The sequence below is a fragment of the Aricia agestis genome, chromosome 13 (genome assembly GCF_905147365.1).
Source record: "Aricia agestis chromosome 13, ilAriAges1.1, whole genome shotgun sequence".
Classification (NCBI taxonomy): Eukaryota; Metazoa; Arthropoda; class Insecta; order Lepidoptera; family Lycaenidae; genus Aricia; species Aricia agestis.
The window spans coordinates 754900-773761 of NC_056418.1; the positions used below are offsets into that span (position 1 = coordinate 754900).

At 38.3% G+C, this 18862-nt stretch overlaps 1 protein-coding gene across 1 annotated transcript; it reads right to left on the minus strand.

Moving 5' to 3' along the window:
- Positions 1-878: 878 nt before the first annotated feature.
- On the minus strand, positions 879-18391 carry LOC121732873. The gene is made up of 10 exons (XM_042122877.1): positions 18224-18391; positions 15686-15815; positions 15327-15431; positions 10990-11217; positions 9318-9412; positions 6911-7142; positions 4959-6064; positions 4072-4252; positions 3409-3626; positions 879-2343 (listed from the first exon to the last, which is right to left on the minus strand). The coding sequence occupies exons 1-10, from the start codon at positions 18229-18231 to the stop codon at positions 2175-2177; spliced, it is 2472 nt and encodes an 823-aa protein (XP_041978811.1). The 5' UTR covers positions 18232-18391; the 3' UTR covers positions 879-2174.
- Between the last annotated feature and the right edge of the window lie 471 nt (positions 18392-18862).

Consider the following 18862-nt stretch of genomic DNA (forward strand, 5'->3'; position numbering starts at 1 on the left):
ATTACCAGAGATTTTCAAACAGTTCAGTGTTCACCAATCAACAAAGCTATTGAAGAGATAAACTTCCGAAAAACCTCAAACTCTGGGCAAGAGGCAAATCTCAATGAGCATAAAATATTTCACAAATTGGACATTTAACGCGGAACGGAATAAGCAACAGGACTGCAGTGTAATATGCAGAAATTTTTGGCAAGCTGTGATAACAGTAGCCAGCAGGAAGCCCGCTTGCACCGATCTGGTTCCGGCAAAATATCATGTCTTCTCTTTCATAAATACTAAGGATGAGTGAGATAACATGATATTTATGATCCACCATGTGACCGGACTGACGCCTCTAGTAGACCGACGCTGCGAAACGCGAAATATCTGCGAAACAGGAATAGAGCGAGATGCCATATAACGCATTGCCGTGTGGCGAGTGAGACAGCAAATGGTTCGCCGCTGTTTGGCATTTTGCAGCGTCGGTGTACTAGAGGCGTGACAAGCAGAATGTTGAGCATTTTATTTTATACTTATTTCAATGTTTTAAAAAAGTAAAGCGTTATAGATACTGTTGCTAGTTGGGGCAAACTAAAGCTCTATAGGTAAACTTCGTACAAAAAGCATATTTTTTTATATTCTAATCCGAATAATGCCTGATAAATATAGTCTTTTGTTCGCAACTTTTGCCCCAACCAACTGAACTTGCTTATAGAATTACTATAAACATTTACTGAAACCGGTCGGACAAAATTGCACTAAAGTATCTGTCAAGAAAGTGAAGAAATTAAAAAGTGGCAACATCGTAGTGTCATCCCTTTTTTCTTAGATTGTTTTGAAAGGGATGACACTACAATGTTGCCACTTTTTAATTTCTTCACTTTCTTGACAGGCTATATAATAAAATTTAAATTTAATTTTTTTCAAAACATGGACTCGAGAGATATGTACTGTTACAATTTTCTACAAATGTGCACTGTTAAAAATATTTAATCCGTTTTGTAATATTACTACTGATTAAAATTGTCCAGTATATTCTAAACTACTGCTAATATTCAATGTATTCTTAACACTTGAGGACGTCAGACGTCCATATCAAAAATTCTACAGTACCATGATTATTGATTACAAACAATATTTTATACAATTCCTGCAAGAATCTAAACTATTGTTAATTTAAAGATCTACTATTCAGCCACATTAATTTTCGGTTTGTCTTCTTTACCATGTTTGCATAAAACATCCAAGCAATTATTACTCAACCGCTTTGATTCAGTTTCAATAATTGCAGTTATTATGGCCAATGACTTCTGCAGCGCCTTCTAAATACTAAATCTAAATAATTGATCGACCACCGAACTTAAAAGCTGTAGTCTTCATGAGTCTAGTAAGCACATTTATTCCAAACTATGCGCCCATTTCTTCTAATCAAGCACCCTCAACTTTAAAAGTCAATATTTATCAAAGACACACATTTGATATTATTGTTATTCACTTTTTGGCTCAAATTTTCTAGGGATAGAAGAATCTGAGTTTAATAAGAGAATCAAGAGTTATGAAAATATGATTTGTGTATTACAGTCGCAACTGTAATACATAGATAATTTCATAACTCAAACTCAATAATACTGTATTATAGATATTTACAAGGTCTGTTCCATATAATATTATGATCGTGCTTTTTAATAAGTTTACAGCAGGAATAGTTCTGTGCTGTGTTACCATTCATAGTCCATGTTCAACTATAATTTCACATGTCACTGAGTATACGCCAGGAGTTTCTTTTTGCATAAATACTTATTCTGTTGTATCATAGTTTACAGTAGAAACGCTGCACATTCTCTGAGTTGTTATCGTCCATAATCCATCTTCGAATTATTTAAGTCACATTACAATTATTTAGGAAAACTGTATTTTTTAAATCACCGATCGTAGTTTACGTTACGACACGTCCCTTGGGCTGTGTTGTGCATCTATTCGGTGATGTATTCTCTCACTATCTATATGGCGGGAGTTTAGGTACAGGAAGATAGTATTATTATGTTTCCTCTGTTTTATCGTTTATCATAGTATAACGCGACACGTCTTTCTGTTGAGTCGATATTCCATCTTCGAATTATTTCTTATCTTTACGGCGGCGGGTTTTTTTTTCTTCATTTTGTACAGGGAGGCGATATTGTTGAGATCTGTACAGTTTACAAGAGGAACGCAGCGTGGTCCCTGTGCAAGCGTCGTCGCGCGCGCAGCGGGGCGGCGGCGAGCAGGTCCGAGGGCGCGGGGGGGCCGGGCGCGCGGGCCCCGCTCTCGTGGTAGTACACCTGAGCCCGACCGCACATACCGCCAACAACCACGCCCGTGTCACTCCTGAAATATGCATCCAGGCCCTTTAACCAAGACCTTCTTCCTAGCTTCTTTATAGAATTGCCGATCAAAATGTATGGAATTGACATAAGCGTTCGTTACTATGATATTGACGTTCGACTCGTGTAATTTCAATTCCATACATTTTGATCAGCGATTCTGTAAAGAAGTGATAAAGAAAACGTCTTGGCTCATGCTCAGAATGTTTAAATTCATGATGGTCACACCAAAATATATTATATGACTGAAGAAAACTCAAACCCTGCAAAGTCACTTCTTTGACACCATATTTTCAATACAATTCGTCAGAGCTCGTCATGGACATAGACAATAAGACATAAGTATGTTCGACAATGACCAAGAAACGAGCTGACGGATCATTCTGACGGTAGGCGGTAACTGAACACTCGCTACACTAGAGGTTGGCTGGTTCTTAGAATAAACCTATATTCCAGATCGTTCCAGTTACCAGTTTACCACACTTGCAGGCGAAACACGATAATCTTATATCTTTAAACTTCTTGTATGTATATATATATATATATATATATATATATAAATAAATGTAATTTTATTCGTGTTTTATCGAATACCATCACCAGCATTTTCTTTAGAGGTCATGGTATTTATCCAGTTGCCAGCCTATTTTTTTATTACGTGTTTTTTTTTATTATTTATTACGTGGGAGAGCCATGCTTCGACACGAATGGGCTGGCTCGACTGGAGACATACCATGTTCTCACAGAAAACCGGCGTGAAACAGCGCTTGCGCTGTGTTTCGCCGAGTGAGTGAGTTTACCGGAGGCCCAATCCCCTACCCTACCCTCCCCTATTCCCTTCCCTTCCCATCCCTACCCTCCCCATATTACCCTATTCCCTCTTAAAAGGCCGGCAACGCACCTGCAGCTCTTCTGATGCTGCGAGTGTCCATGGGCGACGGAAGTTGCTTTCCATCAGGTGACCCGTTTGCTCGTTTGCCCCCTTATTTCATAAAAAAAGAATTATGACGAACCCAAGAAACAATATTAAAAAGAAAATGATGAAATTGTGTGGAAACCCCAAAATTACCTGAGTATGAACTCGGTGAGTTCGGGGTCCTCCTCGAAGGCGTGATGTATGTAGCCCATGTCGGCGATGTCGGGCGCCGCCCACGGCCCGCCCTTCTTCACCGTCCCCCAGTCCGGGTCCAGCACGAGGTAGCTGTAGTCCGCCGGCTCCCCGCCCCCGCTCGCCACCTCCGCGCACCGCTGCTCGATTGGCCCGAGAGAGTTGAGCGATGTCTCCCACTGTAACAATAAATTGTCTAGCACTTAGTCTGGTTCAGTTTGAGAGCTTTTGTTTTACACGATTCTCTGTTCTGAAGACTGGAGGGAAAATTCCTTATTATATGGGGTAAATAATAATTTGTAACGACGCTTTTAAGTAGGCTTTATTATGTTTTAGGTATGTTAGAATCTAGAAACAAGAGCCAGTACAGTATCAATTTTTGCGATGATGCTCACCTATAAGGCCTCAGCCTAGAATTTTGCGGGGAGCGGGGCGAGAGCGGTATAGGCATCGCGAGAAGCCGTCTAATACGCCGCGCGCCTCTTTGCTTCCGTCGAGGCCAGTTCCATAATATAAATCTACACGCATTCCCCCGCCGCCACTGGCCCGCTATCGGCTAATTTCAAGGCTGAGGCCTTACTTTAAAATTTTATAGCAAAAGGCTTTTAAGGCATTTTAACTCACAAGGGCCTCCAAAACACTGGGATCGTCAGCTGCGCCGGGCTCCAGTAGCGCTAACAGCGCCATACTGTGCAGCCCGCTCACGAACAACGCACACTTCTCCGCGCGCGCGCCGTACTCGCTCAGATCGCTGTCCGAGTCCGACTCGCTGTCGCTGTCTGAACTCTCCGAACGACGCCTCGTCCTGAAGTTTGAAATGTATTGATGTAAATAAGCAAGTTTTTTGAGATATTTTAAATAGAAGATTATAGTAAAATTTCTACTACCCACATATCGAGAAGAACTGAAAGACCAGAGAACAGCGAAAAGCGGGTGATAGATATGCCGTCTAACAGCTAACTTATCTAACGGCAATCCATTCACCCTCACATTAAAAGTGAAGCAGCACTAGGCGACACTATACTCCACTCGGGCTAACTTGTCGCTAGTGGTCGTTGACTCCCTGTCAAAAACTTGTCATTTTCCATATAAACCGCGATTGACAATGAAGTGTCAGATATTGTCAATCGTGGTTTTATATGGAAAATTACAAGTTTTTGACAGGGAGTCAATGACCGCTAGCGACAAGTTAGCCCGAGTGGAGTATAGCTGCAGCAGAGAGACGCGATACTTCACGTTCTATACTACTGACGTTGTGTTACACAGTCAGTCTGGCATCAGTTCAGTCCGCCAGTCTGATCCAGACTGACGGGAGAATGATCGTGTAATCGTTTGACTGACGGACTGATCATTTTTTTATTACGTACTTTTCGGTCATCATTCTGGCGTCAGTCTCAGACTGATGCAATGTACTGATGCCAGACTGACTGTGTAACCTACGTCTAACGTAATGTCGCATGGTGCGATTTCTGGCATTCAATAGTAGGACATACAATGAAGCATTACTTTACCTGTCAGAGAACGTGACTTGTTTCTCTAAGGCGGGCGTGAGGAACTCTCTCAGCTCGAGCGGCGTCATCACGCGACTGCTGTAGCCGCTCGACTTGTCCGAGAACGCCAGGTGACTCAACTTCTCCATGAGCGGAGTCAGTTGCACTCCCGACAGCTTCTTCTTAAAACTAACCGTATCCGAATCAGTTATCGCGGAGTCGGTGCATTCCGAGAGCGATTTAAGGGGCAAAGATAGAGATTTCCGCCTCGACTGATCGTTGGAGAGCGTTTTCGTCGAGTCCTTTGCGATTCTCTTGGGCGTTTTCTGCGGGCTCTTGTTGAGATCCGAGTCGAAGTCTTGGAACTTGTCCAGCTCGCACAACTTCAGGTTGAAGTTGAACATGTTATCTTCCTTTCTCTGCTTGATGCCGGAGTAATACTGAGCGAGGTACTGGTTGAAGAGGGACTCTGAAATCGCGACGCCGTCGTTTCTGAACACCGGGAATAGGGGATCGTTGATAGTCATCGTGTTATTCTTTTGTTCCGGTGACGAATCTTTGGATCCTTTTAACTTGACCGTGGACGCACTGTTCGTCAACTTTCTGAACGTCTCCTGAAGGTCTGTGACGCTGGCCAACTTTCTTATCGGGTCCGGTTTGTTGATAAAGTGGTCAGCTATACAGTCCCCGTCTAATACAGTTCTGGTATCGCGTTTCTCGGTGGTCGGGTTTTCCATATTCTTTACTACATCTGGCTCGAATTCTGTTTTGACTTCAGTGTCCTTATTCTCGCATATGGATAGCACGTTTCCATGTAACCGTTTGAATTCCACCATCGGCGTGGAGCACACGCTGGTCTGTCCGGTGAATACTGTTTCGTCTTTCGCGTCCTCGTCCAAGGATTTCTGCGTCTTGAAGCCCAGGGATAGCTTGTTGGGTCTCGGTCGGGGTTTGTTGGCGAACGGTACGACGTCGGGCATTCTCTTCTGATCTGCCTCCTCTTTGTTTGGAGGAGAGATGAGGTTGTGGTCCTCCTCGGGTACAGCCGTAAACAGCAAAGATTTGTCTCTCTTCATACCGGTTTGGGGGAAGTCGCGCATTTTTTCACGTTCCTTCTCTTCTTGCATCTGTAAGGAATACAAACAAGTAACGTTAAAAATAAGAAATAAATTTGACAACACGTAATTTGCACCATCTCATCTGTAATTAAAATACAGAATTATAATGCAATTATATCACTAACAAATCGCGCTCGTTTAGTAACAGTGTCGCCAGTCGCACCGTGTGCGTAAACAGTAGGCCTACTACGAAATTGTTTTGAGACTCAAACAAATCGGACGAGAATGCCGCGTCCTGCTCTGACAACGTCATTTCACGTTTGTTAAGGTGGGACGAGGCATTCTCGTACGATTGTTTGAGTCTCAAAACGGTTTCGTGGTGCGGCCCCTATATCCACCTGTGTGCGGTTAGCGGTGCAACATTTATTTAGCAGAATCTGTTGTTACACCAACACAATACAGTGTGTTAGTGTAAACACCGTTATCCTTGAAACCATCAAACGAGCCCGTCAAAATGAACAACTTTTTCTATGAGAACAATGCGGGGAACTCAAAAAAAAAAAAATGCCGTCTTCACACCCATACGGATGCCCGGATCGGCAATTTGTATGGGTATGAAGACGGATTTTTTTGAGTTCCCAGCATTGTTCTCATAGAAAAAGTTGTTCATTTTGACGGGCTCATTTGATGGTTTCAAGGATAACGGTGTTTACACGAACATCTTGTATAACATTACCACTCTACTTATTGTACTCGATGTAAATATTATTTTTAATACCGAAAATTCATATAAAGTTTTTCAAGTTGCGCCTTTCCACGAAAAGCATCATAACGTTTCGAAAGAATCCCCCAATCGCGTCACACAATACTTAAACCATGATAATAATATTGAAGTTGAGAACAACAATAGTTTACCTTTTTAAACCTAGCGATGACCTCCTCCCCCCTTACATAGAACTCCCTCAGCCTATCCGCGTGTCGCTTCAGCCTGGCGTGCGCGGACCGCGGCACGTACACCGCCAGCAGCTGCGCGCCGAGCGGCACGGGCGCGGCCGTAGCGAACACCTCCGCCGGCGACTTGATGCGGTAGGGGTCCACTACGGTGAGGTAGGAGGTGATTGACGGCGGGAGTTGTGTAGCGATTATTCTGGAATTGTAAATAATTTACACATTTAGTGTAACACTGTGTTATAGTGCACTGTGTTATGAATAATATTTAAAGATGTTATATCATATAACACTTCGTTCTTCTCTGTCATGCCACATTTATTTCGAACATAATTATACGTTATACAATATAACGTTTTATTAGAAATGGGACATGATTATAGTAAATAATATGTTATTACTTATTAACCCTTTGACGTATAAGGGACACGGGTGTCCCTAACTTTTAATGTCATATTTTTATCCAAACAATAACTTTATTGAAAAAAACAATCTTTCCAAATCATAGTTTTTGAACGTGCCTTTAGTTGTTTTTAATTAGCTGGTAGCTCTGCGCGAAAAAAAAGTAAATTTTTCCCTATTATTTTTCGGTGTTTTGGCGCGCTTCTTTGATATTTTTCAGAAGTGATTTTATTTATGTTTTCTGCGGTAATTACTAACTTCTTGTGCAATATTTCATGAGAATGGTAAGTAAAAATTGTGAATTTACTACTATTTTTTAGATTTTATGAAAATAAAGTAACTAAAACACGATATTTACATCAAGGGACACTGCTGTCCCAGTATGCGTAAAAGGTCGTACTCCTATATTATTACTGATATTGTTTTATGACTTATTTATTCAATGTTATTCGTATTTTATATTAATTTTCATTGTTTTAGATCAGTAGAGGAACACGAATATTATATATAAAGGCGAAATTGTGTCTGTCTGTTACCTTTTATCGCTGTACCGATTTTGCTAAAATTTCGTATAGAAGAGGTATTTTGAGTCCCGGGAAATGACATAGACTTTTTATGTCGGAAAAATGTACGGTTCTCACGCGATAAACGAATTATGGCGTAACGGAGTTGCGGGCGTCATCAGTATACATATAATTATTTTATAATGAAAAGTATCCTCGAACGATTATGATGTGGAGGAGTATCTTATGGCTGATAACAGCGATGATGAAGATGCCCTAATCTTGGATGAGGAAGACCAGTCGTTTATCCAAGGAGATATGGAAGCTGGTGCATCAAAACTCCGAAGTAATAATTGAGCCTGCTCCTGCATCAGACTCCACTTCAGCTCCAGATCCAGCTCTAGGTTCATCGTCGTCTGACTCGCTTGATCCGCCGTTGAAAATAGCATTTTCTGTTTGATGTGAAGCACAAATTTACGTTGCATAAATCGCAAATATTGTTAGTGCGATTCTCAAGTCCCGCCTTGGCGCACGTCACTGCACACATCTTTTTCGTGAGGGTCCTTTCTTCATCACGTGTGATGGCAAGGATTGCCTGTGTCCCAGATTTTGCATTCGCTTCTTCGTCACAGAGATTGACGGTAATGCGTGCTTTCTTATAGAAAAACTGCCTATCATCGCTCGGGCTACAACTTGACGGAATTCAAGTGACGAAAGCAAACAACCCTCCACTCGGTGTTCGGTATGCAGTTTTTCGTAAATTATATTATATGCATTGTAATCCCATAAATCGAAAAACAACCGACGCTAATGCTTTATTTTCGACTTTCTGTCGAATTCATAAGTCACTTTTTTCTGGTCCATGAGGTCTACACCTCCCATATTTTTGTTGCGAGGATTGCCTGCCATCACACGTGATGGAGAAAGGACCCCTCACGAAAAAGATGTGTGTGAGAGTTGAGAATCGCACTAACAGTATTTGCAATTTATGGAACGTGTGCTTCACAGCAAACAGAAATTGCTTTGCAGAGTTTGACATGTAAATTTATCAATTAATTTATTTTATTTTATTAAAAAGTTGTATAATTTATTACCTAAAGCATATAAAATCCTGTGATTATTATACTTAGTTAAACTGGTGAAAGTCGCCCTTTATCGCATATTGGGACACATTTGTCCCAGCTATTTTTGAATAATCTACGATGTGTTTTTTATTTTTTTCTAATCATATCGATAAAATACTCCACAAAGCATACCCTAAACTACTAACATCCATAAAAACATTTTTATACTAGTTTTGTGCGTGTAAGGGTTAAGCTTTAATAGTGGATTCAGCAGTCGAACTTACTTATAAGTTATAGCTCTAATTTTTGAAGTCGGAATCAGGAAGCTACGTTATCCGGCTCGAAGGACCAGGTACCATTAGCCATATGTTTAAAATATAACAAATAATTTATAATTTTACTAACTTGTTGTTATACAGTATGACTCCCCCCAGCACGCCGGGGTTGCGGCGACACTGCTCCAGCACTTGCATCGCCTCCAAATATACTGATGTGGCACTCTGTAATAAATAAAAATACTTTCAAACGTTTTACGAAGCTAATGCGTACCGCGGAAGTAACTCTGTCGTGGAAACTTTGCAGTAATGTAGGCTACATTTTATCCCGGCATTCCCACGCAATGGCGGCCTTAGGCCTTACCCATTGCGAGGCCCTTTGCCTTACGAAAAAATGCGAGACCCCTGCAAGAGCGAGGCCCCGGGCGATGCCCTAAGGACCCCTAGGGACGCCACTGTTGACACTACCGCGCGCTATAAACTGAAGTCTACGCGGACGGGGCGCGGGCAACAGCTAGTATTAAAATAAAGTGTCTCGTATAGGAAACAGTATTTATTTAAGGTGTGCCGATATTTAAGATGTGACTCGTTACTCGAGGCAATTTTTAGAATGGAGCATCAAGAATTGAAATTGAAAATTTCCATTCACTAAAGATTAAGATATAAAACTTACAAGACCTCTTTGGTAAGTAATTTGTTATTGATATATTGATATCATATCAGTGCATTATCGAAACGGAACAAACAAACAAAATCATCATGTATGTTTGTTTATGGTATCATTATTTAACAATTAAATAACTCCTGTATATAAACATGTTGTCAGGGCCCTTAAATAAAGATTTTGATGATTAGTTATACTTAGCTTATGGTTGGTATGAAGACAAAAGATATAAGAAATAAGACCCTCTTTATACAGGATGTAACAAAACGTAGTGATTATACTTTAAGGTGAGTATGTGTCCCTTGTTAGCGCAGCTACTTTTACAGTGAACTCTATAGAAGGGACTCATACACACCCTAAAGTATTATCACTTAGTTTTGTTACACCATGTATATTAGATACAAAGTGTTTCGGTAATAGAAGCCCTATTTTAGCATATTGTGACGCAAGTATTAAAATAGGACCTTCTATTCTATTGCCAAGGATCTATCGAGGACTCAAATTAGGTCGCGCGACTTCAAATACTGTGAAACGAGTTTATTTCAAGAAATAGGTCGTATAATACTGGTCAATCGAACGTCGATACATATTATCATAGAATATAGACTTATGGTCCCATGTTATCTAACACTGGTACATAACACAATACGATCGCTAGGCAAACATAAAAGGATAAAGCACTGTGTTTGATTTTTAGGTCTCTGGCGGATTGAGGAGTGAGATTCGATTTGAGAGGATTGTCTCCTTCAATTCTACCGAACGGTCATCGGAAGTTCGAACTCACCTTTTATTTATTTATATAATGCTCTTGTCCCTGATTTTTATTTGAGGGATTTATGGTCTTAATACAATTTATACTGTCCTATGTCTACACGCTTATCTTTTATTTATATTTTCTGTGTTGATACTATTTACTTGTTTTATTATTTTAACACAATATAGCAAAAATTCTTCCCTATTTTTCTTATCTTTTACAATTTTCTTTATGCTTTTTTTTAGGTATTTCTAGTTCTATTTTCATCTTCAGATCATATTTTGGCCTCGAGTATATTGGGCATTCTGTTAGAAGATGAGGTACATCTTATATTTTACTAGGATCACACCTGCACGATGGGCTCTCTTTGCACTTCGAACTCACCTTAGGCAGCGTCAGCATCGGCACCCGCTGGAATATGTGGCAGCCGTACTGCAGCACCGGCAGATACGTCTCGAAGATCTGGTACAGCTTCTCCGCCAGCCGTTTCCGGTCCTCCATGGCCGCTGCCACCGTCTGGATGTCGCCGTGGTACACCTTGATCATGGACGTGAGGAGGCTCGCGCGGTTCTTCAGCACCCAGTCGGGTATGTTGCGGTCGCTGCCTATCGCCTGAAAGAGAGGGGTATATGAGTGAGGGAGATGAAGACAGGATGAAAGTTAAGGGGGTGTGCTTGAAATACGACAATATTATAAAGACTAATGCAATCCTTATACTGATATTATAAATGCCAAAGTGTGTTTGTCTGTCTGTCTGACTCTGATACCTTTAGACCAGGGGTTCCCAAACTTATTTTGTGTAGGTACTGCCCACTTTGAGATCAAATTATGTTTTAAAATGCATTCGGATGAAATGAAAATACAAATTACCCCCAAGGCCCCCATTTTACTACGCCCCCCGTCAGCGCCCACAAGGGGGCGTTATCGCCCACTTTGGGAAAGGCTGCTCTAGAGTCTAGACACTTAAACGGATGAACAGATTCAGATGAAATATGGTATGAAGATACTTTGAATGACGGGGAACGACATAGAATAGCTGTTGCTTCGAAAAAATGTTTTGCGGCCAAGTAGTATTTTATAAATTGAACGGGGAAATTCCTTGTTGTCTCTTTGCAAGGCTGGATGGCTGGCTTTGCAACTGTACCTTAAAGGGTACGATACGAATAAAATACTCAATTTATTTGTTTACTAAGCAGCGAGTACCTACCTATGTTAATTAACCCTTTAGCCGCCAAGGTCGGAATAATCCGACAAATATTTTTTACGACCAGTACCACTACTCGGTTAATCTGCCTTTTTTGTTTGATAGCACTGTATTATATTAAAATATTGTTTATACTTGGTAAATAGTAAACGAAGTAATCATTTACAATTGATTACACTTTAGTTTCTTAATTAGAAGACCTAAAAATAATGTCTAAAGTTAAATAAATTACCGAAAATATTCTTAGAAAAGTGTATTGATGTCCAACGCCCGAGTCGGAAAATTCCGACAGTAGGGACGGGACATAAGCAATGATTTACTGATACAAAAATCCACATAAATTAAACATTTCTGTTTTTACTAACTTATTTATTATAAAACAAATAAAGCAATGGTTACTGAACAAATAAACTTGTTTGTTTTACTTAATTTATAATAAATATAGTATACAAATTTCAGTGATTGAATTGACGATTCCCATCCCTAGCCTGCATGTTTAGAAACGAATGTTGTCAGCACACCCTGCGCCACGGTCGGAAAAAGACGACCGCTTCTGATGTCATAAGCGAGTGCCGCCGTCTAGAATTTTCCACTAGTGTTGTGCTTATGATGATGTTATCGATAAATGTGATTGTAGTGGATACTTAAATTAGAAATAAAATTACAATAAATTACAAAGTAACGCTTTCCTATCTGTCTGTCTGCTACGACATTTAGATGAAATTGTATGCGTGTAAAGGGGATGGGATATCGATCTACTATTGAAAATCTATATTTGTAGTAGGTTATATATTTAAACAACTCAATTATTTAATCCGTGGAAACTATGAAATTAATATTATTTGAAATGTAATAACAAATATCGGGAATTATGTCACTTTACTATTCAAGCTGTTTTTATCTAATGTTTTTGTCAGCGTTGTATATTTGCTAACAACATTATGGATTCAAATACTAGATATCAGTTTATTCTTTATATCTATATATATAAAACTCAAAGGTGACTGACTGATTGACATAGTGATCTATCAACGCACAGCCCAAACCACTGGACGGATCGGGCTGAAATTTGGCATGCAAGTAGATGTTATGACGTAGGCATCCGCTAAGAAAGGATTTTGATAAATTTCAACCCCAAGGGATACAAATAGGGGATGAAAGTTTGTATATAATAATACTTCTTAACGCGAGCGAAGTCGCGGGCAAAAGCTCGTGAATTATAAATTAAGAAATAAATTATCGACATCGAAAAAGATAAGTATTGCACATCACTATTTGCTGTAGGTATAAATTTTTCGATTTACCTATGGTGCCGGCGCTAGAGGCACGACAATTGATTTTAAGCTCGGCGGTTAAAGGGTTAAGAAACAAAAAATAAATGAAATCCAGTTCACTCCAGTTCCAGTGTAATCAAAAACTTGTTGGATACTTATTTACCAAAACGACATAAATAACTAGACATAGCCCGCGACATCATGTATTTTTTCACATTTAAATACATAGTCTCGTATCCTATTTTACCTGCGCAAAATCTCATCAAAATCAGTCCAGTAGTTCTGTATGGATGTGACTTAAACTGTTGTGTGGATTTTAATAGAAGTACTTTACATGTATCATACAGTATGATTTCGCAAGATATTTGTTTGGCTTGTCTACAAACAGCCATAAAGATAACTGTTTTTTTTACCCTGGTTGCTTAATAAATCTCTGCGTTTAACTTGTTTTTAAAGGTGGTATCACACTTAACAAAGATCAGAGAATGAAAAAAGAATAAAGAAAAGAAAAATGACTTTGTGAAATAATGAAAAAAAAATTTGATCACCGGATGGTGATGGGTGTGAATTAAGCAACTTGTTTTTTTTTCGTCCATCATAAGACCAGAGAAATCGAAAGTGTGTTATGGGTCAGTAACTCAACTTAATATTGTTTAAATCTTTTTGCTCTTTGGCTTTTAGAAGTAATCATACAGTAACAAAGATTTTTTCTACAGTAAATGTCATTATTTACTGCATAAATTGTTATTTACTGTGCAGCAATCGTTTACTTTCTTGCCGAGTCCCATTTACATAATAGAAATAAACATTTACATTAATATTAAAACGAGATTTCGCCTGTGTGGTTACCAAACTTGTTTGTAACGTTGACTTAAGATCTTCTGTTCATTTTAGGCCATAAGTAATCAGAACCATGATTGCTAACATGACTCCAAAGCTGTCTATGACGACAATCATGGACGAAAAAGTCCCTATAATGTGGAGGTCGCATTTGACCGCAACGGCTGCAAAAGACCGTCGGGAAACGGCGGCCTAAAGAACGGAAGAAAACAAGTCTTGCGCGTATGAATTGCCGGCGACTAGATATTGACAAAATGTCCAAATGTCTAACGTTCGGGTGTTATAAGCGCTTCTATTTATTGTATTAAAAAAAACGCTCTATAAATCAATCTATATGCATCTCATCCCTAATCCCATTTTTTAGTTTATCTATTCAACAGTATTGCTGATTATTGATTGGTGAATGTTTTGACTCTAGCCAAATCAGAAACTGACCATAAAATAAGTTGGACCCAACATTTTTTTTTTATATCTATGGACGCTTCACACCACGTCAGTCTGGCCCCATGCTAAGTACCTGAAGGACTTGTGTTACAGGTACCAGACAACGGAAATATATTTAATACTTTTATACCATACATATATTTAAGATTTTTATTATATCATACACATACTTAATACACATCCAGACCCGGGAACTTTGAAAACTCTTTGTTCCGTCGGCGGGATTCGAACCCGCGACCCTCCGGCTTGAGCTACCGACGCGCTCACCACTGAGCCACCGAGGTCGTCAAACATATCAAATAAAGTCAGCTGCACCTTATCCATAGCATACTTACCTATGCCTGTTTTCACCAACTGCCTCCTAACGCTAAGTGGTCCCCTAGCGGCCATTACATATCCTTCAAGATTTCACGAATTTTTGTGTGTCACGTTCGTCCTTAGGGCGTAAGAACTTATGCAAAACATTTTTTAAATGTGTTTGTTTTAAGAGACATTTGACCCGCAAAGATCGCTAGGGAACACTTAGCGTTAGGAAACCGTTGGTGAAAACAGGCATTAATATATATTTTAGTCTTTACTTATGCCTTTAAATAAATTTGCCTTTCTAATGAAAAAGAAGGACTCGCCCAATTGTGACATTTGTGGAGTAGTGGAAGATGTACATCATCTTCTTACAGAATGTACGCGTTTTGAACAAGGGAGACATGCAATTATGCTGTCATTTAATTTAAATCAGCATGATGTTGGGTTATTTAATAGTTTATTAGCAAATCCCTCGCCCGACGCTGCAAAACAATTGTACATGGCTGTGAGTCATCACTTAATTAGTAGGCATTAACTTTCTTTTGTTTGTTTTTATGTAATGTATTGTGTTGAACTAACAGGACCGACATGTATTCTTATAAAGGTCCTATACTTAAATTAAACAGAATAAAAAAAATATATGGGTTAATACTCACTAGTATATATCGTCCGTACTCTCGCAGTATGAACTTGCCGCTCTGCAGCGTGATGGCGGCGGGCGGTGCGAACAGTGACTTGACGCAGTGCGCCGCGCCCACCACCTCGGAACAAGACATATTATTACAAGAGTTCAGATTGCAACCTTTGCTAGTTATAGACTTGTACGGCCTTATAAATAGCTGCATTCAGACTTCTGGAATATATATATATATATATATATATATATATATATATATATATATAATAATAGTGTAGGCCACATTTTATTTCGGCCGCCTCCTGTACGAAATCTACCGCCGCCCTAGGCCGCGGCCTATACTGCCTATTCATAAATCCAGGCTTGAAAAGCTCTCACCTGTCCAGCCAGAGCATGCCGTTGTGTGTCGGACACCCAGCCGGGGTGGAAGTACAGCACGGCCTCCGCTGGATCGTCCTCCTCCGACGTACAGCACTCCATGTCATACACAAATACTATCATCATCTCCCTGAAACATGTAGAAAACTGTGTAAATCTTCAATCAATCAAATCAGCTTATATTTTTCCACTGCTGGACATAATATAATAATAATAATAATCATTTATTTTCACATCCATAAGTATTATTTATTAAGTTAGTAATATAGGCCTTTCTCAATGAACGCCAAGTTGGCCAATCTGCTACTCGCATCCAACATGGGCCCGCAACTAAACGGAGATGGTTTCGTCGTGCGTCTGCACTCTGCAGTAAAATAGTAAATCTTATATCATTAAACAAGCAATTCTTGTATATATATGTATATAATTGGAATCTCGGAATCGTCTCCAACGATTTTCATGAAATTTAGTATATAGGGGGTTTCGGCGATAAATCGATCTAGCTAGGAAATAGGAATCATTTTTAGGAAATGTCATTTTCATCGAATACCGAGCAAAGCTCGGTCAAATAGCTAGTAATACCTAATATGGGGTAGAACTCCAACTTTTTGGATTTTTTTGGAGGCCAAAATGCTAGTATAGCCACATACAATGTTTACCAAAAAATAACTAGTAGGTAATATTAAAACATTATAGAAGTTAATGTTGAACTGCAGGTTTTTCTTCATATAAAGTAAATAAAAAAATATGTCATATATAATTGATTTTGTACCTAAACAATGTTGCAAATAATATTATCACAAGATTTAATTATAATACGGGAGCCCTAGAACAATTTTTTTTTATTACTATCAAGCTAATTAGTAATTTGTGACAACAGGATGCACATATTGTGTTTAATTTTTAGTTAGACCTTTACATGGGCCAGACGATTTATGGACCTTTTTAATTGAATGATAATTACTAAATATAGCCCAATTAATTCTTAAAATACATTGAAAAAGCAAGAACCAATTAAAATTCCATATTGTAAAAGGAGTCTCTTGGCAGCCTCAATTTAAATAATTTTGATTATTCATTAACATCTGAAATATAATTGCTTCCTATTTCTATGTTATTATTTATTACTTAATATTATTTAATTTCCATAATTGAAGACCTAAGTGGTTCAAGTGGATAACTAACATTTTGTAACATAAGGGCAATTACTCATTTTTCCCTTACATAGCTTGTAAGGGAAAAATGAGTAATTGCCCTTTGCCCTTGCATTGAGTTTTGTGTGTGTGTTTATTAGTTTTGGTTTGTTATGCACATTATGCAGATCTACTCGTTTTTAAGTTATCAAATATCAATGTACTAGTTGTAAGATGGTTGCCTGGAAGATATCACCACCAGAATTGTGGTCTTTTTCAGCTTTTACTGTCTTCTTGTATAATTTTGTGGAATCCAATAAAGTATATTATTATTATTATACCTACAACAAATGTACTTACCTATTATCTTATATCTTTAAACGAGCAATTCTTATTAAATATATATATAATTGGAATCTCGGAATCGGCTCCAACGATTTTCATGAAATTTAGTATATAGGGGGTTTCGGGGCCATAAATCGATCTAGCTAGGAATCATTTCTAGAAAATGTCATTTTCATCGGATACCGAGCAAAGCTCGGTCAAACAGCTAGTACATAATAATCTTCGATTGAGGTACATTTGTTGCAAGAATATCTTAAGAATATATAATTAGAATAAGAGCAAGTTAATCACTGCATATCACTTTACAAATACCTATTAGGTATCAACAGCAAGGTCAACGTTGTAGATGTGTGAACATGATAAGTTGCAGTATCGTTCAGTAAATCCCATTTATCATAAATATTTGAATGAAGCCATAACAATGTAGCATCAAGGTTTTATTTTATTTATAGAACAATAGATTAATATCAATTAGTTACAGCATGGCCATCTTGCTAATAATGCATTAAATATTGTTTTCATAAATAATAATAATAATTCTGATATATAGAAACAAAAAATTGTGCCTAGGTTCAACGGGTAAAAGTTAAGGTTTTGTAAAATGTTTATTTCTAAACTTGTATTTAAAAAACATGCTAGTACTGGGTATTTATTTACTTTTGCATATCCTCAGTCTGAACAATTTATTAGAGATAGATGATTTATGATAGGATGGTTTATTTCTGTATTTATTTGCTTATTTTACAATTAAATTAATAATATTCTTTGCACTTCTTGATAATATAATTGATGTTATATTATTTGTAACACATTAGGTGAAAGATTACATTTTGTGATAATATGTAGGTAAGTAATAAAATATTTCACAAACCATGCAATTTCTATAAAAATCACGTTTTAATACTTACTAATAAGAAATCACAAGATTTATAAAAAGAAACGAAGCTTTATTTATGACATAAATAGAGCTAGAATTAGGAAAATCGGGTAAAAATTCATTATAAAGATACTTAATGTCAAGAATATTTTATGTTGTCTATATTGCTGATAAAACACTTACTTGGCCATTTTGAGGTTTATTTTTCTTGTACTTTATTAGAGGAACATAGTATTTGTAACAATTTCACTATTTTCTTCTCACTGTAGCTTTAATCGATCACAATTCACAGTGCGCGTATTTTCATTTCGCAATATTGGTTTGAAACACGACAATCAAGACTGTCTGTCATTCGCGATTTGCGGTTGCCACTTGCCTGTGAGCCTGTCAAATAAAAAAATCATTAATAAGTCACATTTTTTTTTACTATGGCAAGGTTTTTTGTTGTAAACAGTAAAACACCCCGCAAACGATCAAATTGTTTGTCAAATTTTACGTGTTTGTCAAACAGTTTGATAGTGTACACTGTACAGCTTTGTTTGACGCGTTTGTGAAACAAACTACGTGTTTGACCTGTTTGAAGAAAATTTGCATTGGCGTATCGTTTGACAAACGTGTTTGATCGTGTTCCGCTGTATTTGTCAAACAAGATCTCATGATGTCAAACCGATTCTAATTTCTAGCTAATAATTGTTTGACAAACTTGTTTGATGCACGTTTGTTCGTCTGCGTATGTCAAACAAATTTGATCCTTTGCGGGATACTTGACACACGGTAGCGGCGCGGCGCGGGTCTAGTGTCTACAGACTAATGAATAAGGAA